The sequence below is a fragment of the Melozone crissalis genome, unplaced genomic scaffold (genome assembly GCF_028551555.1).
Source record: "Melozone crissalis strain CALT ecotype California unplaced genomic scaffold, PUWL_Pcris_2 ptg000012l_1, whole genome shotgun sequence".
In the NCBI taxonomy this organism is placed as follows: domain Eukaryota; kingdom Metazoa; phylum Chordata; class Aves; order Passeriformes; family Passerellidae; genus Melozone; species Melozone crissalis.
Window position 1 is genome coordinate 15,360,568 of NW_026535790.1, and position 24,340 is coordinate 15,384,907.

The following is a 24,340-nucleotide window of genomic DNA, read 5'->3' on the forward strand; positions in this document are numbered from 1 at the left end:
TCCTACCTGGACCTTCAAAACCAAGTGCCACCAGCCCTGCCTCTGGTGCCCAAATCCTACCCTTCCTGAGGGATGCAGGGATGGGAGTGACCATTCAATGCCCACTCTGACCCCATTTCTTTGTGCAAGGCCTTGTCAGGCATCGGAAGGGGCTGTGGTGGATTCACCATGCCTGGAAGTGCTCAAAACCCACATGGATGTGGCACATGGGGACTTGGGTTAGTGGTGAACACGGGGGTGGTGCTTGAAGGACCTGGTAACTTTAAAGGGCTTTTCAAACCTCATCAATTCCACAACTGTGATCAGCAGCTGGACAAGTTAATCCCACACACAGGTCAGTGCACTCGTGCCACGCTCACCTTCAGGGGCTCCCAGACCAGGAACGATGCCAGAAAGCTGAATATCCCTGAGATGAGCCACATGAGGGCCACGCTGGAGGAGAAGCCCACCCCGATCCACACGGAGACGCCCGCGGCGGCGGCCAGGAGCAGGAGGCTGATGCCATGAGCCAGCAGCGAGCACCAGGGAGGCAGCAGGCGCTTCCTGAACGTCTGCTCTGCAACTGGGGGCAGCAGGAGGAGCAGGGAGAGCGGTGTGAGCATCACTGCAGAGGGCCCGTGGGCACAGGAGGGGCTGGGCTCAGCGCTCATCCCAGCACAGAGCTGCCACCAGCCCGGGAGGGTCTGGAGGGACCAGCCCACGCATTGTGCAGGGAGCAGAGCAGAGCCTCCCCAGGGGACACTGCAGGCACTGGCACAGCACTGTGCTGGCCCAGGCCTCACTGAGATCCAGGCTCCAAGAGAAGCTGCAGGAAATAGCAGCGATATCCCAGGCAGGGAGCAGCCCTTCCCAGGGCTCCTTTTGTGTTTTGTTTCCCATTTACAGAGCTGTAGTGTGGGATGGGCCCTGTCCCCACACACCCCAGGGCACACTCTGTACCTGTCCAGGTGGACTTGGCCGATCTGCTCACTTCCCTGGCAGGAGGTGCCACGCTCTGCCCCTTGTCGTTCAGCCTCTGCATCATGACAGCCTCCACCTTCTCCCCAAACACGCTGGACCTGCCAGGCACAGGGGGAACTGCTGAGAGCTGTGCCTCTGCTGGCCCTGTGCCGAGCAGGCTGGCACCAAGGGGGCTGAATGCCAGTGCCAGCACCAGGGCTGGGACATCCCACACGTCCCAGGGCACAGACAGTGCTGTGTGTCCCATGGACAGGGCCTGACGGTCCCTCCCCGCCCCCGGCTGGCCACTCTGCACTGCCTGGGGGCTGCCAGCCCTGGGGGTGCTGGTCAGGGTGTCCTGGGCTTGGTAACACTACAGGATTTGGGGAGAATCCCCTTCTCCCTCCCATCAGTGCCATAAAGGGAGCTCTCATCCCAGCACTTTGCCCAAAACTGCTGGAGCCCCAGCTGGGGCCTTAGGGGACGCTCCAGGTGGCTCCTGGAAGGGTGGCAGTGAGTTGTGGCTGTGGGGCTGCAGGAGCCATGGCCAGCAGGGACAGAGTGACCCGTGAGAGCATCCCAAAGGCAGCTCAGCTCAGCCCCCAAGGGGCTCTGCTCCCCAGACACTCACAGGCCTGAGATCAGATCTGTTTCTGCCCTCATGTACGGCCCCAGGTCCTGGGAGATGCCGCTGGCTCCATCTGCCAGGATCTGCCGGATCAGATCCTCATCTGGGAAGGAGAGAGCACAGACAGGGTTGGCAGGAGCTCAGAGCTCAGCCCCCAGCACCACCCCAGGGCATGGCTGAGCACCTGCTGGAGCTGGGGAGGAGGAGGACGAGGGTCCCAGCCATGTCCTTCCCCCAGGACGGCCCTCCCCTGCTCCCTGTCCTCCAGCTCTGTCCATCCCAGCTCGCCCACAGAGCTGGGCAGACAGAGCTGCTTCAGAAGGCCAAATTCTCCTTCTCCAGCCACTTCCAGAGCCTCAGGGACACTCTGTGGCTTTGAAACCAGTGAGGAAGTGCTGGCTGCTTGCAGCATTCCCATGGGTACACACCTCTCCTGGCTCCCAGCCTGCTGCCCATCACATTTTCTGTTTTTTCCAGACTAAAAGCAGACACAGCCCTCCTGCCCTGCCCTCCGGGTGCAGCCAGTGCTGATGCAGCAGCTCTGCCCCAGCCAGGGGCTCACCTGAGGCTGAGAAGTAGCGGGGCTGGCCCTGGTGGTGGATGCCCAGGGACAGGGTGTCCTCCTCGGGGGCCAGGGGCGCCTCCAGCCCCAGGTGGCGGCTGGCCCGGCCTCTCTTCAGCCTCTGGATGGTGTTGCCCATGATGGAGGGGTCACTCAGCAGGTCTGGCCAGCTGAGCAGGGCCTCGCTGGAGGGCCAGGGCACCAGGCTGTGGGGAAATGGGAATGGGGGGTCAGGACTGGGGGAGCAGAGAAAAGGAACCTGGTGGGACTGCAGAAACAGCTGTGGGAGCCAAGCCCAGCCCAGCAAAGCACAGACTGGAGCTCTGCTCGCTCCATCTCCAGAAACCCACTCACCTCTTGGAGTCCTCCAGGAACAGATCTGTTTTGGTTTGCTCAGAGAAGGCCTGTGGGGAACAGGAAGGTTTCAGGAGCAGGACACAGGTGTGCGCCTGGTCAGAGCAGTGGCTGGGAGCACCAGGGGTCACTGAGCTGCTCCTAGCCCTGGGCACCTCCAGGAGCCTGCCCAGCTGCGGGGAGGGAAGCACTCACCTCCGCCTGGAGCCCGGGGAAGGTGGGGAAGGAGCTGTCAAGGATTGAGGAGTCCAGGTAGTTGTCGATCTCCAGGGACTGCTGGTCTGAGTGGGTCACGGTGTGGCTGATGGAGACCTGCAGGGCACACAGGGGGCACAGAGGTGACACTGCCACTGAGACCAGCCACATGCCCATCTCCTCTGCCTCCCACACACCTGCAGCCACACGTGCCACAGCCAGGGCCACCCAGGCTGTCCCAGCTACAAGCCCTGAGTCTGAGAGCCTTCCCTGTGTGCTCTCAGCAGCATCAGCCCCATGAGCTGCTCATCAGCCCCAAAGCAGCTGGCTGCAATACTTAATGGGGCCGCTAATTGTGCTTAACTAGTCGGTAAATAAATCCCCAGCTAATCCCTGCTCAGCTGAGCTTTGCCCAGGGCAGGCATCAGAGAGGCTCCACTGAGCAGCTCCTGGCTCCTGCCTTGGGCATTTGGGTGCCTAAACAGCTTCTAAAATCTGTCTTTTGGTGCCTGGGCACTGACAGAGGCCAGCAGTGATCTGAGCTCAGGGAGGGGGACAGAGGCCAGGGAAGGGTCTGGCCCTGGAGCAGCACAACCAGGCAAGTGCAGAGCCCAGCTGGAGGAGAGAGGTCCCAGGAAAGGCAGAATTCAGCCTGGTGCTTCCCACCCACCCGAGCAGCCTGCAGCCATCCCCCCCGACTCCTTACCTTGCCACGAGCCATCCGGAACAGAAAGAGAATGACCAGGTAGAGAGGGTACACCACCACGCTGGACACCAGGCCCACAGCCACCGTGTCCACGCTGACGGGGAGCAGGCTGGACACGGCCACGTTGCTGCAGGGAGGGAGCACACAAAGGGTCAGCAGCAGCACTGGGGCTGCCAGGCAAGCAAACAGCAGACAAAACCGCACAACCTGGAATTCCAGATGTGCACAGAAGGAAATGGGCCTGGAAACCAAAATCAGGCTGGTTTGGGTCATCCATCATCCATGCCCTGGTCCCAGAGTCCTCAGAATGGGGAGGGCACATCCAAGCAAGGAAGCTCTTCCCAGCAGATGGAAAATGTGTCCTGCCCCAAGGGGACAGGCAGGGTGGGACTGGCTGGGGACACACCTGAGATGGACACTGCCCACCACGCCAAACACACCTGAGATGGACACTGCCCACCACACCCTGCACACACCTGAGATGGACACTGCCCACCATGCCAAACACACCTGAGATGGACACTGCCCACCACACCCTTTATACACCTGAGATGGACACTGCCCACCACGCCAAACACCTGAGATGGACACTGCCCACCATGCCCTGCACACACCTGAGATGGACACTGCCCACCACACCAAACACACCTGAGATGGACACTGCCCACCACACTGTGCACACACCTGAGATGGACACTGCCCACCACGCCCTTTACACACCTGAAGTGGACGCTGCCCACCACGCCGTACCACACGGCGTTGGCGCAGAGGAAGAGGAAGATGAGGAGGCAGCAGCAGGTGGCCCTCTGGACGCGGGTGAAGCGGGAGCGGGGCGGGCGGTCCCACAGGGACAGCCACACGTGCTTCTCAAAGAACCCACGCTGCAGCTCCGCCACGAAGATCCGCCAGAAGCTCCTCAGCTCGCTCTCACCTGGGGACAGACGGACACGCTCAGGGTGGCTGCACCACCTTGGGGGCCCAGCTGAGCTGGCCACATCCATCCCAGAAACTGCACAGTACCCACACACCATCCACAGGGCTCCAGGTCAGAGGATGAGGGGCTGGAAAAGCTGCCCAGCAGAAAAGGATCTGGGGGTGATGGGCTGAACATGAGCCCAGCTGTGTCCAGGTGGGCAAGAGGCCAATGGCACCTGGCCTGTACCCCAGGGCAGTGCCCGTCCCTTGTGCAGGGCATTGCTGAGGAACCTGCAATCCTGGGGTCAGTTCTGGGAACCTCACAAGAGGCAAGAGCTGGAGGGGCTGGAGCATGTGCAGAGCTGGGGAAGAGGCTCAGCCTGGAGAAAAGGAGGGGCCCAGGCAGCAGGGGTGAGCAGGAGCCAGGGGATGTGGGGCACTCACTGGCAGCAAACACCTCCCTCTCCACCAGGCCATCGTTGTCCTCGCTCTCCACTGACAGCCAGTCGTTCACCAGGAAGAAATAGCTCTTGCTGCTCTGCAGGTCCCGCACGATGACGTGCTGCAGGTACCACGAGGGGCTCAGGCCTGAATGGGGGCACACAAAGGAAATATTGCATGGCACACATTCCCTGAGTGAGCCCACGACACTGAGGGGCCACATGAGCACTGTCAGAGGGACAGTGACATCACTGTCATCGATGGGGACTGCACAGCACCCTGAGGGAAGCGTGGCACAGCCACCTCACCCTGAGGTGACATTTATGGTCACAATGCACAGCACGGTGCATTCTCTGTGTCTGGGGTGGCACCTGGCCAGTCAGTGAGGAGTCCCCCCAGAGTGTGCCCCCAGTCCAGGGGCCAGCTCCCCCAGTGCAGGCCCCTCCACGCCCCACCTTTGTTGTCGTGCCAGATGCGGATGCGGCAGACGCTGCCCAGGCTGCGCTCTGTGGCGATCTGGAACACGTCCAGGCTGTTGCGGTGGAAGGCGTTGTCCCCATCCAGGTGTCTGTGCCCACTCTTGTTGTCCACCCCGTAGAGGGCGATGCCCACGTGGGCCGTGGTACCTGCAGGGAAGGAAGGGGCTCCCTCAGGGAAGCCCACCCGAGGTGCAGCTGCTCCCCAGCCCTGCCTGTGGCAGCTCTATCTACAAACCAGACCCTGAAGGGAAGCCAAACTTTGTGCCTGCCTGCTGTTGGGAAGGATTCAGAACAAAGTGATGGGTCCTGGAGGACAGCAAAAGCAGCCATGCAAAGGGCCAGCTGGGCAGGAGAGGGTCAGAAGTGAGGAACAACCTCTGCCTCTGCAACCACAGCCCAGTCAGGGAGGACAGGATGGGGGGATTTCTCTCCTGGGTGGTTCCTTCCAGCAGCAACTGCTTGTCCCACCACAATGGCCAGTGGTGGAGCAGCCTGGGCTAGTGGAAGGTGTCCCATGTGAGGAGTTTGGAACCAGAAGGTTTTTGAGGAACCTTCCAACCCAAACCATTCTCTTGACCTGCCCCATCATCACACAATAAACCCTGGGAATGCTGTGGGGAGCCCTGGCCTGATGCTGCAGCTCAGGGCCAGGAGCATTCAGAGCGTGACGTGCTGAGATGGGACCTCAGGTGAGCTACAGGTGTCCCCTGGGGAAGCAGGCAGGGGAGCAGGCTGTGGGCTCACCTGAGCCTCTGCCCCAGCCCGTTTTCACCAGGATCTCGTATTTGTACATCCCGTTCTTGCCGCAGAAGGGGATCACCCCCACGCGGTGCAGGTCGATCATGTCCAGCTTGTGCACGATCAGCGCGGCCACCGAGTACGTGACAAAGCACACGGCACACGTCAGCAGCACGATGTAGTTCAGCCCTGGGCCTGGAGCCTGCAGGAGAGAGAAGTGTTGAAAGGCCAGCCCAGGAGGATCCCGTTCCCATTCCCATTCCCATTCCCATTCCCGTTCCCGTTCCCGTTCCCATTCCCTGCCTCCTTCCTGGCCATGGCCCCGCTCGCAGCCGTGGCCCCGCAGCTGCCAGGAGCTCCCTGCTCCTGCTCACGTCACAGGGACACAGCCAGGCACGGCTGGATGCCCCTGGGAAGCAGGGAGCAGCTGGCAGGTGCAGCTCCCGGGGATCAAACAGTGCTGGGTGACAGCTGGGAGGAACCTTTGGCATCTCCCCAGGAGGGGAGCACAGTGCGAGGTGTCCAGGCCAGGCACTAAAGCCATCTGCAAAGGTTTGTTTCCAGGCAGGATTCCCAACCAGGGGACACAGCTTCTCCTGAGCTGTGCCCATCTGCACCTCCCAAAGGCTCCCAGATCCCTGTGCTGGTGCCAGTCTGAACATGAAACCAACAGGAGCCTATGGCTTTGCTCCAGGTGACAACAGCCTGTCCCATGTGTGACAGCACTGCACAGCCTCTGCTTTGCCGTACTCACGGGAAAGATGAACTGGACAGAGTTTGGGGGCACAAACAGGCTGGCCCCAAAGGCTGTCAGGTGCTGGGTCAAGCACACGGCCTGGTCTGGCCTGGTCTCCTCCAGGGGGACAATTCCTTCTGTCTTCCAGCGCTTCTCCTGCTCGCTGAAGTACTGGCACAGGGACGTGTACAGCCCCAGGGTCACCTCCACTGCCGACCAGCTGAAGTGGTTGGTGATGTTCAGGTAGTATTTCTGGATGGGGTCATCCGTTCTGGAAAAGGGAAAGAGCAAGGAGATGACTCCCCTGCCTCCTGAAGGAACACCAGCCCCATTCTGGAGGAGGTGTGACCGCAGAAAGCTTCCAGCCACAGGGGCAGGGATGCACTCAGAGAGGAGGAAAAGCCCACTGAAAGTGGTGTAATTCACACCCTTTGGCTGTGCAGGTACTCAGGGGCTCCACAGATCACCTGAGCACCCCTCACACGCATCCACAGCACAGCCTGAGGCTGACACGGAGGCTGCTCTCACCTGGGTGAGGTGAAGAAGGTGTAGAGCTTGTGGTCACTTCCAGCCAGGGCGTCCAGGCTGATTCTCTTGGAGGCAGAGCAGTTGTGCTCATTGGGCTCGGGCTCGTGATGGAGATAGGCCATGATGAAGGGCTCGGGCTCACTGGCCAGGTAATGCTCTGTGGGAAGGGGAAGAACAGAAAGGGCTTTAAAAACCCCTGGCAGGCTCAGCCACAGGTCTGGGGCTCAGGGAAGAAGGAATGCAGAGCTGTGGGAGATGCTTCTCCAGACTGTGCTCCCTCAGTGTGCACCTCAGAGGATCCCTGAGCACTGGGTACCACTGGGCTTGCACCCCAATGCCTTCCAGGGCTAATGTGGCTCAGCAGAAGGGCTGGGAAAAGCAAAAGGCTTCTCAGGGCCAGAAACCACGAGCAAGGATGACACTGGGCATGGAGATTGTCCAGGACAGCCAGAACCTCGGCCATGCAGTGTGAAACGTGCTGCTGGAACCCAGCATCCTTCCCACACTGGTTATCCCTCACACCCAGCCCTCCCCTCCCACAGGAAGGACCAACAAAGAGATGGATTTGTCTGCCCTACCATTGAGGACTCTGTAGGTGAGCTGAAAGTGCAGTCCTGCTTCCCTGTTGTTGCTCTCCATGACCACAATCAGGTTCACGGACGATCTCGCCTCGATGACCTCAGTGCCAGCCACGAGATTCTCGGGCTCTGTGCTGTTTGAGACCATCACGGTGATGGCTTTCTCAGAGTCCAGGCTCCCGATGGGGATCTGCACCCCGTTGTGCGTCTGGAACTCCATGGAGGCCACCTTGGTGGACACGGTGTAGTTGCTGATGTAGCCGAAGGGGAAGGGATTGGAGTCCACCTGGAACATGACTTGGATGACATCCGTCAGGTTGGAAAGGGTGGAGTTGAAGGCCTGGGGGATGGAGAACTGGCAGTTTGGTGTGTTTTCGTAGCACAGCAGGTTAAAGGGGTCAGACCTCTTGCCTGTGGCCTTAATTTCTCCTCCCACCAGCTCGAGGGGCTCTTCGTTCAGCACCCGGGATTTCATCAGGATCCGCATCAGGCTGGAGGACAGGTTGTAGGCTTTGGGAGCCAGCAGCAAATTGTGGGAATCAGCCAGCAGCTCCTGGGGCTTGGATTCTTGTGAAACTGTATTGACAAGGTGGATCAGGTCACCTGCCAGGAGAGACATGAAGAGGAGGTGGTAAATGGCCTGGATAACTGCTACAGTCAGAACCCCTGACACCTTTCCAAAGCAATCAGACAAGGCTTTCCTTGCTGTCTTCTCACTGTTCCTCTGCACATGACCTTCCCCACTGGAGTGTTCACAGCCCAGAGCTAAAAGCAAAGCTGTCAGCAGCTCCTGCAGCCTCTCTAACCTACCAGGTTTGGTGAGGAATACTTAATCACCACACGCTTGATTTCCCTCCTGTGTAATGAAGAGAACCACAGCTCAGGAAAGAGGGAGGGAATGGATAAAACAAACATATGTTCCCAAGCCTCTGCACTACAAAGTGCACAGCACTCAGAAGGGAGTGTAGAGGTAACCAGGGGTGCAGAGAAGGTGTCTCTGCTTCCCCCAGGTCACCCAGGTGGGAATTTCCACACAGTGCTCCCAGATGCCCCAGTGAGGTCTGACAGCCTCCTTGGACTCCAACCAGGAAGACAGGCATCTGGAAGCCATAGCTGTTACTCATTGTTTACTAAAAAGAGAATCCCCTGGAGTATTAGTGAGCTTATTAGGAGTATTAGTGGGTTATATTAACAACTGTCAGATGGAAATGTCCACAGAGCAGCTGCCAAAGCCAGGACAGCCGTGGGAAGAGCGCAGGGAGCAGAGAGGGCTGGGATGCCACACTCCAAATGGCAGAAACAGCTTCCTAAAAATCTGTGCCAAAGCCCAGATGGCAGAGGAGGGAGCCTGGAAGCTCCCCTCAGGCTGCTCCTACCCTGTCCCTGTCCCTGTCCCCACCAGAGGCCAAGGCTCACCTGTGATGTTGAGGATGTTGTCGGCGATGCCGGTCGGGGTCACCGTGCCCTGCGTGGTCTCCCCCTGCAGAATGGTCATCATGGTCTCCAGCTTGTTCAGGGTCCTTGTCAGGCACGACTTGCACACCAGCTCCTTGCTCACCACCTGCAAAGGGACCAGGGTGTGACAGGGCAGGAGCAGCCCAGGGAAAGGACTGGCTCTGTCCTCAGGAGAGCTTTCCCTCTGGGCAGGGGCCAGCAGAGGCTGCCCTCTCACACTGACACTGTGAGCAACCTGCTGGTGGCCCCAAGACTCTTCCATCCGCCCCCCATGACATTCCAAAGTGCCAGTGTACAGGCAGGCAGAGGATGCTTTTGGGTTGGGGAGAGGAATAAAGGGAGGAAATTGCTGCCCAGAGAAGCTTTGGCTGCTCCATGCCTGGAAATGTTCAAGGCCAGGTTGGACAGGGCTTGGAGCACCCTGATCCTTCCAACCCAAGCCACTGCAGGATTCTGTGATTCTAAATTCATGTTTTCCCTGGTGTGCACACCTGCCCTCTGGGACCACACACAGCAACCAAGCAGGAGGAGCTGCATGGGATTCCTCCATCCCCTCCACGACCTCCAGTGGAAGCAGGATTTAGCCCCAACCAAATCCATTTCAGTGTCCAAATCCTCCTGAAGGCTGTGGGAGGAATCCTGCCACTCAGGCATGATGGATGTCCCTCCCTCTGCTCCCAGATGTGTCCAAGAAACAGAATGTTCCAGCCATGGCCTGGAGCTCCCTGCACTCTCCAAGGCTGGATGGGAGGGACTGAGGAACACATGGAAGCTGTTACAACCCCCTTCCTCGCTCTTATTCATCTTTTTTCTTTTAATCATCACAGGATTCAGCCGTGATTCACCATATGTTTTGGTGAAGAATCAAAACAGCATCTGCAGGTCTTGAATTCCCCCTTTTCTGCTTTATTTGTAAGCTCTGAGAAGCCAGGACAGGCTGTGTGAATTGGAGTCAGGAATCAGGGGGGTGGGGATGACACTGGGTTATGGGGAGGAACCACCCAAGGGCAGCTCCTACTCAGGGAGGAGAAACGACCAAAAAGTCCAAGATTCCTTTTTTATCCCTCCAGGAGAAACTAATTCTGATTTTTCCTCTCCCTTGTAGGTAAAATCAAGAATGTACCAGCCCTGATGGACACTTGTGCAGGAAAGGAATGTGTGAGCTCCACTTGTCCCAGCCACCTGGGAATTTCTGGAGTTCTGTTTTCCTAAGCTTTTCCTTCCAGCCCAGAGCACAGAGTAATCCTGGAATGTCAGCTTTCCCTGTGGAATAAAAATTCTATTTCTAGCCCTCAGCTCCCACAGCAAAACCAAGTCACGAGGCAGGAGGAGGTGGGAGAGGCAGAAACAAACTGCTCCAGCATGGAATGGGATGTGCTCAACCCAAATCCCCGGGCAGAGGGGCACAGAAATAAGGGATTTATGAGTTTGCAGGCTCAGAAGTGGGGAGGAAGCAGCTCAGGATTCTCTGTTCAGAAGAAACTCTATATTTCTTCTGAAATACAGAGTCAGATCTACGTCTCTTCCCTCATCTTAAGACCCCTGTGACCACCGTCACAGTACCAGGCAGTGCCACCTGTCCCTGTGAGTGTGGGCAGAGCCAGGTGAGCACGGCAGCCCTGAGGAGCTGCAGCGGAGGTGGGGTGGCCGTACCGTGCACTGGGCCAGGGCAGCTGAGATCTGCTGGATGTCATCCACCGTGTTGACCTTGAGCGCGTTGAGCGTCTCCGTGACGGTGTTGCGGGTCCAGGTGCGCAGCTCCAGCTCCTGCCCAGCCTCGGGCTCCAGCGGCTCCGACCGCTCGTACTGCGGGTGGGAACAGCGGGAGGAGGTGAGCAGGGTGGAACGGGAATAACACAGTGAGTGTTGGGGAAGATGGAACAGGAAAGCCTTATAAATGTGATTGCCTGGCAAAAGATGTTGAGAATATGGAAACTATAAGTGAGATTGAAATGAAGGCAAGCTCTGAGATCCCTCAGTTACTGAACAACTGGAAAACAATGGTGTGGCCAGCTGAAGGTGATCCCCTTTCGATGGAACAACACCCTCTGCTTGCAGACAGCTCCAAGGGTCAGAGCAGACCCTACAGCTTGGCAGAAGGGTCCAAAGAGGAGTTTTTAGGGTTTAAAATGTAACACAGTGTGGTAATGCAGTGATTCTTATAGGCTGTATGTAAATGCTGTAGGATTTGTATCTTGTACTGGATTGGTTAGTGAGAATCAGAATATTCAGCACAGAAGATTTATTGTATTGGAACGGGAACTTCGCGCTCTTACCCCTTTTACTCTCTTATGCTTTTACTCTCTCACCCTCTCATCCTCTCTACCCCTCTCTTCTCTGGGCCTGCTCTGAGCTGTGGCAGCTCCCAGCAGGGCCCTGCACCCAGGCCCTTTGCCATAAACCCCAAATCCCACGACCTGGCTGCAGAGATCTCTCATCTCCATCCGTCCCAACCATCCTACCCCCGATGCTCCTGCAGTGAGATCGTTGTACAAAATCTGGCCCAAAAATTCTGGTGATTGCAAGGGCTTCTGGAGGCCCCTCTTGGGCAGAACGAGCTGTGTTACCTCATTCAGGATGGTGATGAGGGCCAGGGAGTACTCGATGACCTGCTGAGGGTCCCCTTGCTTCACCAAGCCCTGGAGCACGGTGTCAGTCTGGTTGTAGAGCCAGTGGGAGAGGCTGGGGAAGCCCTCGGGGAGGCCGATTTCCATGGAGCTGCAAGGAAAGAGGATCTGGGTCAAGTGCAGGCTGGGCTGGGAAGGGACAGGAGGGGAGGCAGGTGGGTGACCCACAAAGGCAGCACTGCTGCTGCTGCCCTGGTGCCCCATCTGCATGAGAACACCACAGACCTGCAGCCTGGCACTTGTCTGACCCAGCCCTGGGACTCCATGATCCCAGGAGTCTTTTCCCACTTAACAATTCCATGAGTCTATGAAAGCAGTGGGAAAACCTCCCTGTCAAGCAATGATCCACAAAGATTTTCTGTGTGCACTTCTGCTGAGCCTCCCCCGGCTCCCCTGCCAACAGCCTCTTCCAGGAGGCCATCCCTTTGTCACAGACATCTTTTATGAAAAATCCTTTCCTTAGGATTTTTCCTCCTGAGAAGCTGAGAGGCCTCAGGAACAAAATGTAAACAATGGTTATCTGCTGCTGTGGAATGCAAAAGGTGGATCTTTGGCTCATGTGGTTGTTTGTAATTAATGGCCAATCACATTGAGCTAGCTCGGACAGAGAGACCAAGCCACAAGCCTTTGTTATCATTCTTTCTTTTTCTATTCTTAGCTAGCCTTCTGATGAAATCCTTTCTTCTATGCTTTTAGTATAGACTTAATATAATATATATCATAAAATAATAAATCAAGCCTTCTGAAACATGGAGTCAGCTCCTCGTCTCTTCCCTCATCCTCAGACCCCTGTGATCACTGTCACATCCCTTCACCCAGGACAGGGATCCCCTGGCCAAGCCACGAGCCTGGGATGGGGAGCCGAGGCTGTGCAGGGGCTGAGGGCCAGCCCAGCCGTCCCTTACCGGTTGACGGCCACCACGGTGGCTCCCAGCTGGTCCTGCACCAGCACGGCCACCGACACCTGGAAGCCGCTCTCGTGGAAGCCGGGGGGCAGGAAGGCGCCGTGCTCGGCGCGGCTGCCCTTGTACACGCACAGCTCCTGCCAGTGCCCGGGCCGGCGGCGCGACGCCAGCAGCGTGAACACCAGCGGGGCCTGCGCGTCCTCCGTGTCCCGCCAGCCTGCAGGGGAACCAGGGAGCTGTGACAGGGCCTGGGGAGCTGTGACAGGGCCTGGGGAGCTGCAGGCACTGCCCCAGAGGAGCTGGCACTGCCCCTGCCCTGCCAGCCTGCAGGGGAACACAGGGAGCTGTGACAGGAATGTGGGGAGCTGCAGACACTGCCCTGGAGGAGTTGGCACTGCCCCTGCTCCTGCTCCTGCTCCTGCTCCTGCTCCTGCCCTTGTCCTTGCTCCTGCCCTGTTCCTGCTCCTGCCCCTGTTACTGCTCCTGCCCCTGTTACTGCCCTGCCCCAGCTCCTGCCCCTGCCCTCCCCTGAAGGGTCCCATCCTGCTCAGCCCTGCAGCACAAACAGGGTTTGAAGCAACCCAGACTGGCACTGCCACTGTGTCTGTCACTTCAGCTAAAAAACAATCACTAAGAGCTGAAACTCCCACCATTCCAAGGAGGAACTGATTCCAGCATTATTCTAGATAGCTCAAAACACACCAAAGTTAGAACCCCAGACCCTGGCCACGTTTCTGCTGTTCCCCAGTCTGGTGCCCAGCCCCTGGAAGCAGCAGGGCTCATCCCCTCCCAGCGTGGCTTCCCGGCACTGTGCACAAACAGCTCTAATCTCCACCACGGATCATTTGGGGAAATCTGGTTTCCAGAGGCACTTAGTCCTTGGCCCAAGGCTACGGGACATCGGCCAGGCCACTTTTCCAACGCTGGGCTCGCTGCTGCTGTCTCTGCAGCTGGTTGGGAAGGTGGCTCTGGTGGGAACATCCAGCCCACACAGCAGAGACGGCCCCACTGCTTCATCTTTTGATTCTTCCCACATACTGTGACTCAGTTTCGGGCACCATCTTCTTTTTCCTGCACTGAAATACCCAGTCCCTTCCACAAGAACTGGCCTGGCCTAGATATCACCACTCACCTACGTGAGTTAGGAATTTTTAAACTGCCTGCCTGCTTTGGGGAGCTGCACAACTGGGGCACACAAAGCTGCTCATGGTCCAAACCACTGCTGAGCCCAGCCCTGGCCAGCAGCACCCCGGGGCAGCAGTTTGGGGTGAAGGGAACCTCTGTGGCAGGAGCAGGGCGTGCTGAGGAGCAGGGGCTCTCACCTGCACACTCGAAGTGCACCTTGGTCTCCAGCGCCCGCAGGGGCCCCTCGGGGGACAGGCGGCAGGAGCCCCCCACGGGGGGCTGGTTGGGCAGCAGGTCGATGGAGGCAAAGCCCTCCTCCCCCGTGGTGAGGTCTGTGATGTGCAGGGTGAAGGTGTAGCCCTCGCCGTCCCGCAGGGCTCCTGGCCTCAGCACCAGGTTCATGCCCGTGTCGCCGGTGGACGTGGTTGTTCTGTCCAGGATGAGGGACTTGTTGTTGAAGCTGTGAGCTGCCCACCTCTGCAGGGGGAAAGACACCAGAGGTTCGGTTTGAAGCTCAAGTTGTGTCCTTAAAATGTTTTCAGATTGAGTCTTTTATAAAAAGTAACAGATTTCTAGTGGGAGCGTCTGCCAAATTTGCAGTTGATAATTCAGCTTTAGTCTTGTGTGCTACAGCAACAAGAACTGGAACCTTTCCAAAATGTCTGGTGGGAATATTTCCACTGTGAGATCTACTTTAGTTTCTGGAATTACATCACCCTCCAACAGAATATTTCATAATACAGAGTACAAAACACAGGAAATAAATGAAGGACTGGTGGAGTCTCCACGGGATACCGTGTTTTATGTGCTTCAAGCTGAACGTGGCCTGGGTGGTTACTGTTAATAGCACAAACCTACAATTGTGATAACAGGAGAAACAGTGAGATAACCAAGTAGAAAATGCCAAGCAAGGACATGCTGGGCTCGCTGGGAGCAACAGGACTTCCAGTTCTGAGACTGCTTCACTCCACAGGCTGCAGGGGAAGCTGGAATTAGAGGAAGGCACAAGAGGGGAGACTGAACCACCTCTGCTTGAACCACCAGAATAATGGGCAAAATGCCAATCAGCAGGGAGAAAATCTACTTTACAGATCTCTTATAGGAAAAAAAAGTGGCTTTTGTGTGGAAAGACCTGGTCACTCATGGCTTTGGCTTAGAATGACCCCACAAGGACTCAGCCAGGCCCACCTGCTGCTGCTTGTGGCCAGGGATTGCTTCCCCTCCTTGTCTCCACAGCAATTTAGGTCCAGGACTTCTCTTTCCCTTCCCACCTCTGCCTGCCCCTTCTCCCAGAGCACCCCTTCAAAGAGGTGAAGCAAAGCCTTGTGACTTTACCCCAAGCTTGGAGTCGTTGTGACAGTTCTGGCAGGTGCCCTCCAGGTACACGTAGGAGCTCTTGCTGACCTCGTAGACAGACTGAGCCTTGCAGGAAACGCACTCCAGGGACACAATGGGGACTCCTCCCCTCTTGATGAACACCTGGGAAGGCAAGAGGCTCCATCAGAACATCTGACACCAGAACACACACACACCTAACAGGTAAGGACACACTCCAGCACCTGGTGCTGCAGGGAGGAAATGCTCTGCACCAGCCCAGTGTGTGCTAAGGAACAGCAGGAAGGGATTCCCAAAGGATTTGGAGTCAGATTTAAGCTGCATCTCTGCTCTCACACTGCCCAGTTCCATTCCAATTCTTCACTGGTTTGCAAGGGCCACCCAACACCAAGTTGGGCCGATCTAGGTTATTCTGGATTTATTTATTTACACTTTTAAACAACATAAATGACTTCTGAAATGTCCCTCTGGTCCCTGGTGCTGAATTCCCAGCAAAACCTGCTTGTGCTGCCAGGTGGGGATGGAAGGACCACCTTTTCCAGGGAGCAGCACGTTGTTCCAAGCTTCCAGCTGGAATCCAACTGCACATCTCCAGACATCCACCACACCTTCCTGGCAGAGCACTCGAGGAGCTCCAGAGGCACCGGTGGCTCAGACACAACAGCAGCTGAACTCTGACTCCTCTGCTCTGTCTAAATTCCTTTAATCCCCAAGGAAATGGGCTTGTCCAGCACTGGACTGAGCCCTCTGCCCTGGCATAATGAGTGTTATGAATTCAAAGACACTAATGAAGACATTGTTTAACATGGCAGACCCTTAAAAGGGGATGAATATTCCCCAGCCCTGCGCTGGAGCCCCGCTCATCCCGCCAGTATCTGCACATTTCCTGCGACACTGGGAGCGTTGTTTTGTGCTCCTGCATGGAAACCAGATAGTACAGAATGTCCTTGAAAGACTATCAATTTCATTTTTTTCTTTTCATCCCGCAGCTCTGGTTTCAAACCCGGGCTGTAAGAGTTTCCACTTCCAGCCTGAGTCCATCTCCAGTTGCCAACTGCACCACGATGGATGTTCCCGACAGAACTGAGCGGGTGAGCTCAGCCCTGGGATTCGTGGGACACAAACAACGTGCCCTGAAAAAATCCTCCCCTAAAAGAGCTTGGAATGTGAGAAGAGAGGAATTATTGACAGAAAAACTGAGCCCTGGCTCTTAGGATGCTCTCTGGGTAAAATGAGGGCAGAGCTCGTGGCATGTGAAGAGCTGGGAGTGCTAAAGGATGGGAAAGGAAGTTTCCTTTCTCCTATAGAATTTTCCTTGGGAAAGGGACTAATTCTTCCCTGGGAGGGTGGGCAGGCCCTGGCACAGGGTGCCCAGAGAGGCTGTGCCTGCCCCTGCATCCCTGGCAGTGCCCAAGGCCAGGCTGGACAGGGCTTGGAGCAGCCTGGGATAGCGGAAGGTGTCCCTGCCATGGCAATGGGTGATCTTTAAGGTCCTTCCACCCCAACCACCCCCTGACTCTGTGCCTCAGAGGCGACTGTGCCAAGCAGAGAAGGTGACAGCTGAGTGTGGTACGTACGGTTTGGTTGGTGGCCTCGGGACTCATCCCTTCCTTCCTGACGGTGAGGTCGAACGTGTACTCCACATCTGCCTCTAATAGAGCTTTGGAAATTGTGACAATTCCTTCCTTGGCACTGAAATTCAGAGAGCACCCTGCAGCCGAGCTCTGCTTGCAAGGAGAAAAGAACTTTCAAACCCTCCTTGGTAAGGATGCACATCGGGTTAGTCCACAGGCAAAACATTCAGGTCCACACAGAGTCACTGTCACAGACCTTGCTGTGCAGTGCCACCACTGGGGTGGGAGAAACAGGGCGTGTGTGGACAATAAAACACATTATCCTACTCTTCAGGTTAGCAAACAGTAGTTGGAATACTCCTGTATTTCATCTCAGTTTCATATTTGTAGTTTACAGCAATTAATTCTTCATTAAATACCTTACAAACATTGCCAAGCAACACAAAAAGCTCACATTAAACCAAAAAGTCCAACCCCCACACACTTCACATTTGAGACAAAGATAGAAAACATGACATTGTACAAGCAAAAGAGTTCCACATTCAGTCAAAAATGCTGCTGAGGTGGATTCCCATGGGGGTTTGCCAGGCAGGTCTCCCTTGCCCTTCCATCAGTGCAGGGTCAGATCCCTGCAGCACGAGGACAGTGACCTGCTAGTGACCACAAGCTGTGGTCACTCAACCTCCCCAAAGTCTAACTTAGTCCCCTGATGGCATTAGAGACATTTAACTGTTAATGGGGGAGGGACCAGAGCCCTGAGCTCCCAGGCTGCATCAGCAGCTCTGTAACACCCTCAGTGCACAGAAACAGCATCAGTGACAGCGGGGACCAGAGGAAAATGCCATGGAAGCAGCAATGGCCATGCCTCCCTCCCAGAGCCAGCCCTTCTGCCCTGCCCAGGGGCACTGCACTGCACCACACCTCACACCAATTTCTGTATCATCATCCTGAGCTGGGAACTGAACCCCTGCAACCCCCCTGCCAGAGCAGCTCTGTTAGAGATGCTCACAAAAGCTTCCCTCGACACCGTTTCACCCCAGACATGTTTGTGGTGGAGCTGAAGCTCCTAAATGGTCACTGTGGCTGGGCAAGGCTGCTCTTACCTTGGAGGAGGATGTGCAGGACCACTCGTACAACAAGGGGGTCTGTTCCCCATCATCCAGGTTCGGGTCGTAGGATTTCTCCCCATCCAGGATTAAGTCCTGGGTGTTGGACCATACACGGTACGACCCCCCATCAATGATTGGGACCAGCTTGCTCGGGATCACAGTCACGTTGGCAAAGATGCTTTTGGACAGCGGGGTGTCTCCAAAGGAGACAATAAACATGAAGCAGTAGTTCCCAACTTCCAGGCCGAGCTTTGGGATGACCAGCTGGGGCCTGTTCACGTCGACGTTGGGCAGCCGGATCCTGCTGGAGTCATCCAGGTTCATGCAGCTGGGTGCTCGGTAGATCTCCCACAGGTGCTCTGTCTGGTACTTGAAGCACCCTCGGAGGTCAATCTGTGCCTCCAGGTAGTTCCTCTGGGATCTCTTCATAACCACCTGTGGTGGCAGCGCCAGCTCCACCTCGGGCTCCTCGCACTCCAGGACTTTGACGGTGACAGTGAGCTGGGCTATGAAGAAGCTGATGAGATTGGTGGCATTCACCTCCACCAGGTAATCCCCGGGGCTCAGGTAGGAATAGTTGGCCACTGCAGCCCTGGTGGTTTGAGTGGAAGAGCCATCCCCAAAGCTCCACAAGAACTCAACGCTCCTGCTGCTGGGCACCACCACGGCTTCAAACAGCGCCGTCCTGTTGACAAAGGCATTGGTGGCACTGAGGGACACCTGCACTATGGGGTCCTGCACCTGGATGGTTCTGGTGATGTTGACACTTCCCAGATCATTGAAGGCGGTGAGGTGGATCTCCAGCAGCCCTGCAGCTTCTGGAGCATAGGCCACTCTGTCTCCTGACGCAGCAACCACGGAGCGGCCTCGCTCCTTCCACAGGCAGAACTGCCAGGAGAAGGACACGCGGGAGCCGCTGCCCACGCGGGCACTGAAGCTCTTCTCCGTGCCCGTGGCAATGCCCTCCTCGCAGCAGTTCAGCAGCCTGACGCCCTGGATGGGCTCCAGGACAGAGATGAGCACCTGGGCGTGGGCGATGCTGATCTGGTTCTGCACGGTCACGGTCACCAGGTAATCGCCGCTCTTGGTGAACTCGTGGCTGTACCTGGAGCCGTTGAGCACCACGGAGTAGTCCCCACTAATGCTCACCAGGTAGCTCACAGAGGTACCTGACAGCATCCTGATCTCAAAGGCGACCTGCTCTCCTGGCTCCACCACCTTCTTGCTGGCGACGACTTCCAGACCTTGAATCCTGTCCAGCACGGAGATGTTCCTGCTGGCCAGAGCCCAGCTGATGTCGTTGGAGGCGTTCAGGTGGACCGTGTACCAGCCCGCCGTGGGGAAGGTGACTGCCACGGACTGGCCACTCAGTGTGCCATTTGGCACCTCCCACAGCCAGGTCACTTCAGTGCCCCTCTGCAGCTCCCCCTCAAACACCACCGTGGAGCCTGAGGAGACGTACCTACAGTCCAGCTCTGCTGTCCCGATACTCAGCCCCTCGATGGCCTCCTCCACACACACAGAAACAGTGGCATTGGTTGAATTCAGCTTGTTTTCTGCTCCCACAATGACCTCAATCATCCCAGGGCTTTGGAAGGAGTGTATAATAAAGTGTTCAGAGGTGACAGGAGAGGAGCCATCCTCCAGGTACCACACGTACGTGACGCCAGTGCCACTGGTTATGGTGGCACTGATGTTCACAGAGGCATTAACAGCAGCTGGGTTGGGGAAGGCATAGGGCTTTAGGACACCAAGGCTCTCAATGAACTCCAGGGTCCTGTTAGCAGTGGCACAGCCCAGCATGTTGGTGGCCTTCAGGTAGACAGTGTAGTTCCCAGCTTCCAGGATGCTCAAGGGGAAGGTTTTCCCAGTGAAGGTCTGCACAGTACTGCCATCCCTTTGGACCACCCAGCTGTAGGAGATGTTTGTGCCCTCTCTCACCACGGCCTGCAAATGCAGTGTTTTGTTAGTTGGGAAATACAAGTCCTCCACCAGGTCGGTGCTGGCCACCTGCAGGCCCTCAATCTGCTCCAGGACGTAGACAAAGATGCTGTCCTGCAGCGAGCTGATCTTGTTCTCGGCCGTGACGATGACGTTGAAGGTGCCCACGGAGCGGAAGGTGTAGGAAATGGTGGAGGAGCCCTGGATGGGAGTGCAGCGGTCACAGAGGATCCACGAGTAGCGGATGGCAGTGCCAGCCACCAGGGTGGCCACAAAGCTCACCGAGCCATTCAGTGGCACCACTGTCCTGCTGGCATTGACGGTCAGGCCAAAGAGCCGCCGCTTCACCGTGACATCAATGGTGGTCTCGTTGGAGCTCACGTCGTTCTGCCCCATCACTGTGATGCTGTAGTGCCCTGTGCTGTTGTAGGAGTGCGAGGCCACTTGCCCAGGCTGGACAGTGCCATCCCCAAAGTCCCAGCAGTAACTCACTTTGGTTCCATTCATGCTGGCAGAGAACAGGTAGATCTGGTTCAGCTCCAGAACATCCGTCCCGTTATACTCGATCTTTGCTACCCCAACCGGCTCCTGGACCTCCACAAAGGCCGTGTCATTGTTGAAAGAGACATTGTTGGAGACGGTCACTGTGACCAGGAAGACCCCTGTGTTCTTGTAGGTGTAGGTCACCTCAGTGCCACTGGACCTGGTGGACTCGTTGTTGCCGAAATCCCAGCGGTAGCGGTACTGGTAGGGAGGCACGGCGCTGACCTGGAAGGAGGTCTCGTCCCCGAGCCTCACAAAGCGTTTGGAGGGCAGGAGGGTGACGTTGAGGATCTCTGGCTCCACACAGACACTGGTGAAGTAGTTGGCCTTGTTAAAGCTGCTGGAGAGGGTCAGGGTGAGCGGGAACGTCCCGCTCCGGGTGAAGTTGTGCATCACCACAGGGTCCCCGCTGACCGTGACATTGGAGGAGCCGTCCCCAAAAGTCCAGTCAAAGATGTACTCCTCAGGATTCCCCGTCACGTAGGCGGTGAGCTGCACGTCGGGGTGCTCCAGGATGCAAGAAGTAGGCTCTATTTTGAGTATTTCCAGGACAAATATCCGGACAGGAACCGCCTGGGAGACAGAGTTCACAGGATTCACGGCTGTCACGTTCACGGTGCAGTTGATGTCCTTTATGTACACGTGTTCCACCACTGGCACCTGACTCCTCAGCACTGTGCCGTCGCCCATGTCGAAGATCCAGGTGATGCTGTCCCCAGCGTGCACGGAGGCGTTGATGGTGACAGGTGCCCCCTGCTCTGCGGCCTCGTCCGCAGAAACGCGCAGCCCCGTTATCTCCTCGAACACCTGGTAGCACTCCACGGCGCCCACGCTGCTCACGGTGTTGTTGGCTGTCACGCTGACGTTGTACACCCCTCGGCGGGGGTAGCTGTGGGTGGCTGTGGGCTGGGGCTCTGCGAGCAGGGAGGAGCTGTCCCCAAAGTCCCAGGTGTACACCACGCCGTACGGGGACGGCAGGGCGGAGGCTCGGAAGGTGACCGGCCTGCCCACCACCAGAACATCCTGCTCTGCCTCCACCTGCACGGCAACCAGGGGGCTGTGAACCTGCACTGCGCTCAGGTGGGTGAGGTTCTCGTACTGGTTGGACACAACAACCATCAGGGCGTATTCTCCTGCGTTGGGAGAGAGCAGAACAAGGGCAGGGTGAGGACATGCCTGACAACAGTGCTGTCATGGCGTGGGGAGTGTGACAGGGGCTGCAGGGGACACTCTGCTCCTGTGCTGTGCTCACTCTGGGCTGCCCTGCTCCAGCCCAGGACCAGCAGGAATTACACCAGGTTGTGTGTATGGGGACCAACATCAAGAAAGGAATCTGTCCAACAGGTAGAGATAAAAGATTTTCTTCCTGCTCACCCACAGAACCGACCCCTCCTGCTGCCCAACCCTCCCACCAGCCTGGGGCTCGCCTGCCCCTCGTCCTTCTGCTGAGACTGCCCAAAAAGGGGCTGAGTGTGGTGGACCTGCTGCTTATAGCATGGCCAAACTTCCCTGGGAAACAGGGTTAGAGAGGATGGCAACTGCTGGAGATTTCCAGTCACTCTGGCTGTCTGCTCAGGAATCAGGCAATGATTTCCAAGCCCTGGTTGTTCTGGAAGTGTCTTGTACACACCCCTCATACCAAAAATGCCTGAGCCCCTTCCTCCCCAAAGAGCCTTGCTGAGCATACCTGGGTCTTGGTAGATGTGTGAAACATTGTGCTCAATGACAACCTCATGGACATTGGGATCAGGAACAAGGAAAGACTTGTTGTAGGGAGGTTTGAACAGGTAGGTCTCCTGGACACCATCTCCAAAATCCCACCTGGAGAAACAGGCAAACCACGTTACACTGCACAACAGGAGAATCCCAGAAATCCCAGAGCAATCCTGGCTTGTCTTTCAGGTCAGGGCTGGGTTCTCCAAAAAAAAAACATAGGAAGCAGAATGCCAAGTACCAAAGCAGCAGCTGTGCTGAGAGGAGGAAGAGGAAGAACCCAAACAAAAGCAGTGTCAGAGCACTTTAAATGGAAAGGATTTCAGCCTGAATTACAGGTGTGTGAGTGACCCCCACTCACAGAGATTTCACATAACTAAACAGCAGCTGAGAGGGACCAGCTGGCCCTGGGAAGAGAAACTGTGCAGGCAAGGTTAGAGGTGCACAGAAAGATCCTAATTTGGGGCAAGCAGCACAGGACTCACAGGAACAGAGCCTCCACAGCCGAGTCCACGTGAACGCGGGCGCTGAACTCCACGCTGCTGTTCTGGGGCACCACGGGCAGGGCCCCCACCACGCTCAGGTTCCTCATCCTGTTCATCATCTCCACCGTCACGTTGTAGTTGACTGTGAAGTTGCTGACGTGGTTGGAGGCGGTGAGCTGGGGAGGACATGGGACAAAGAATGGGTTTGGGGTCCCCTTGCTGCCCTCAGAGCGGGGTTTGCTGGACTGAAGTGAGGAGGTCAGGGCAGAGAGAGTGGCCACATGTTCAGCTCTACAGCCAGTCTGAGGAAGGGCTGGTGCTACAGGAGAGGAGAGGAGCTTCCCATCCTGAGCCTCTGAATGTGCCAGCTGCCCCTTTGCCTGCTCCAATGTGCCCTGCAGCTCCAGCTGCTGAGCACAGGCACACCTGCTGCCACCAAGGGGACAGGAGCCGCCCAATTTCCTCGGGAGAGTGGCAGAAAAAGGCTTCAAGCACAGAGCAGGGAGGGGAGAGGCTCATAAAACCAAGCACAGCAAGGGCAGCTCCAGGATCCTGGTGTGGTGGGCACAGAGAGGGACAGTGGCTGGGCAGAGGAGGGAAAGGGACACAAGAAGAGACATGACAGAAGTAAAGCAGAATCCTCATGGTTTTCTAGGCATGTGACACTGACAGAGCAGCTTCACCTTCTCACCTGCAGCAGGGCTGAGCTGCTGGTTTGAGCGGCTCAAACCCACTGGGACAGGCCTCCTACCCCAGCAGGGAGGAGCAGCCCGTGCCTGGGCTGCTGTGGATGTGCTGCACTGAACCCAGGGCCCCCCAGGCCGACAGCACCGTGGCAGCTCTGCAGGTGAAAGCAGCCCAGGCCCTCAGCACAGTGCTGCGCCCAGCAAATTAGTGCTGCACCCAGCAAATTAGAGCTGCACCCAGCAAATTAGTGTAAGCATGGCCTCAGGGCTGGGCTGGTGTCTGCTCAGGAGGCCAAGGGACACCCTGAGAGCAGATCCAGCACCTTGCACCACAGCAGGGCAGGACACACAAAGTGCTGGCCAGAGATCAGCTCCTGCCCCACAACACACAGCTGCCCTGGCCCAGGCTCTGCTCCCTCCTTCAGGGGCCGTGGCAAAGCCCAGCGCTCCAGTCTGCACCAGGAGAAACAGAGCAGGACAGAGAACACAGCAGCTCGTGGGAGAAGCTTTGGCCTGCCTATGGAAGTCTCATGATGCACCCTGCCTCTGCCAGGCTCTGAATCCAGATTTCCTGCCTGCCAGAGCAGGGGCTCCCTGCTAACTCCTGCTGGGGGAACACAGACACTCCATGGACAGAAAGGGGAGCTTGGAGAAAAGAGGAGAAAGCACAGAGGAGGAGCACAGCTCAGCAATGTAGGAGTACAAGAAACTATTTGCATTTGCAAGAGCAGCTCCGCGAGAAACAGCAAACGAGCGCAGTGAAAACCTCAACTCAACTCTGCCTTGTCTCCCTGCTGCTCTTCCTGAGGAGTTTGTGGGATGGGATGGAAAGCCAGGGGTGAAATGGTGTCATGGGAAAGGCCTTGGCTTACCGAGAGCTTGTACACAGCTGGGCTTTGGTAGATAACGTTGAAGACAACATTGTAAAAAGTGAAAGATGGCTTATCATCTACTGTCCATCGGAAAGTCACATCTGAGCCAGCCTCCATCACAGGGATGTAGCTCTGAAAGGCACGAGAACATTTCACACTAGTGCAAGAGAA

At 56.8% G+C, this 24,340-nt stretch overlaps 1 protein-coding gene across 1 annotated transcript in view; it reads right to left on the minus strand.

The window, feature by feature from the left end:
* The window catches only part of PKD1 (polycystin 1, transient receptor potential channel interacting), a 72,450-nt gene that overhangs the window by 5,681 nt on the left and 42,429 nt on the right, over positions 1–24,340 (minus strand). The window contains exons 12-36 of the mRNA XM_054271046.1: positions 24,170–24,301; positions 22,612–22,787; positions 22,101–22,234; positions 17,924–21,546; positions 16,824–16,970; positions 15,247–15,390; positions 14,109–14,388; positions 12,787–13,003; positions 11,822–11,972; positions 10,908–11,060; positions 9,216–9,360; positions 7,800–8,402; positions 7,222–7,378; positions 6,712–6,964; positions 5,964–6,159; positions 5,196–5,366; positions 4,744–4,887; positions 4,105–4,315; positions 3,385–3,511; positions 2,679–2,795; positions 2,484–2,533; positions 2,130–2,335; positions 1,571–1,670; positions 940–1,058; positions 360–562 (exon numbers count right to left, since the gene is read on the minus strand). Coding sequence (XP_054127021.1) covers positions 360–562; positions 940–1,058; positions 1,571–1,670; positions 2,130–2,335; positions 2,484–2,533; positions 2,679–2,795; positions 3,385–3,511; positions 4,105–4,315; positions 4,744–4,887; positions 5,196–5,366; positions 5,964–6,159; positions 6,712–6,964; positions 7,222–7,378; positions 7,800–8,402; positions 9,216–9,360; positions 10,908–11,060; positions 11,822–11,972; positions 12,787–13,003; positions 14,109–14,388; positions 15,247–15,390; positions 16,824–16,970; positions 17,924–21,546; positions 22,101–22,234; positions 22,612–22,787; positions 24,170–24,301 — 7,959 coding nt within the window. The remainder of the gene's footprint in view (positions 1–359; positions 563–939; positions 1,059–1,570; positions 1,671–2,129; positions 2,336–2,483; positions 2,534–2,678; positions 2,796–3,384; positions 3,512–4,104; positions 4,316–4,743; positions 4,888–5,195; positions 5,367–5,963; positions 6,160–6,711; positions 6,965–7,221; positions 7,379–7,799; positions 8,403–9,215; positions 9,361–10,907; positions 11,061–11,821; positions 11,973–12,786; positions 13,004–14,108; positions 14,389–15,246; positions 15,391–16,823; positions 16,971–17,923; positions 21,547–22,100; positions 22,235–22,611; positions 22,788–24,169; positions 24,302–24,340) is intronic.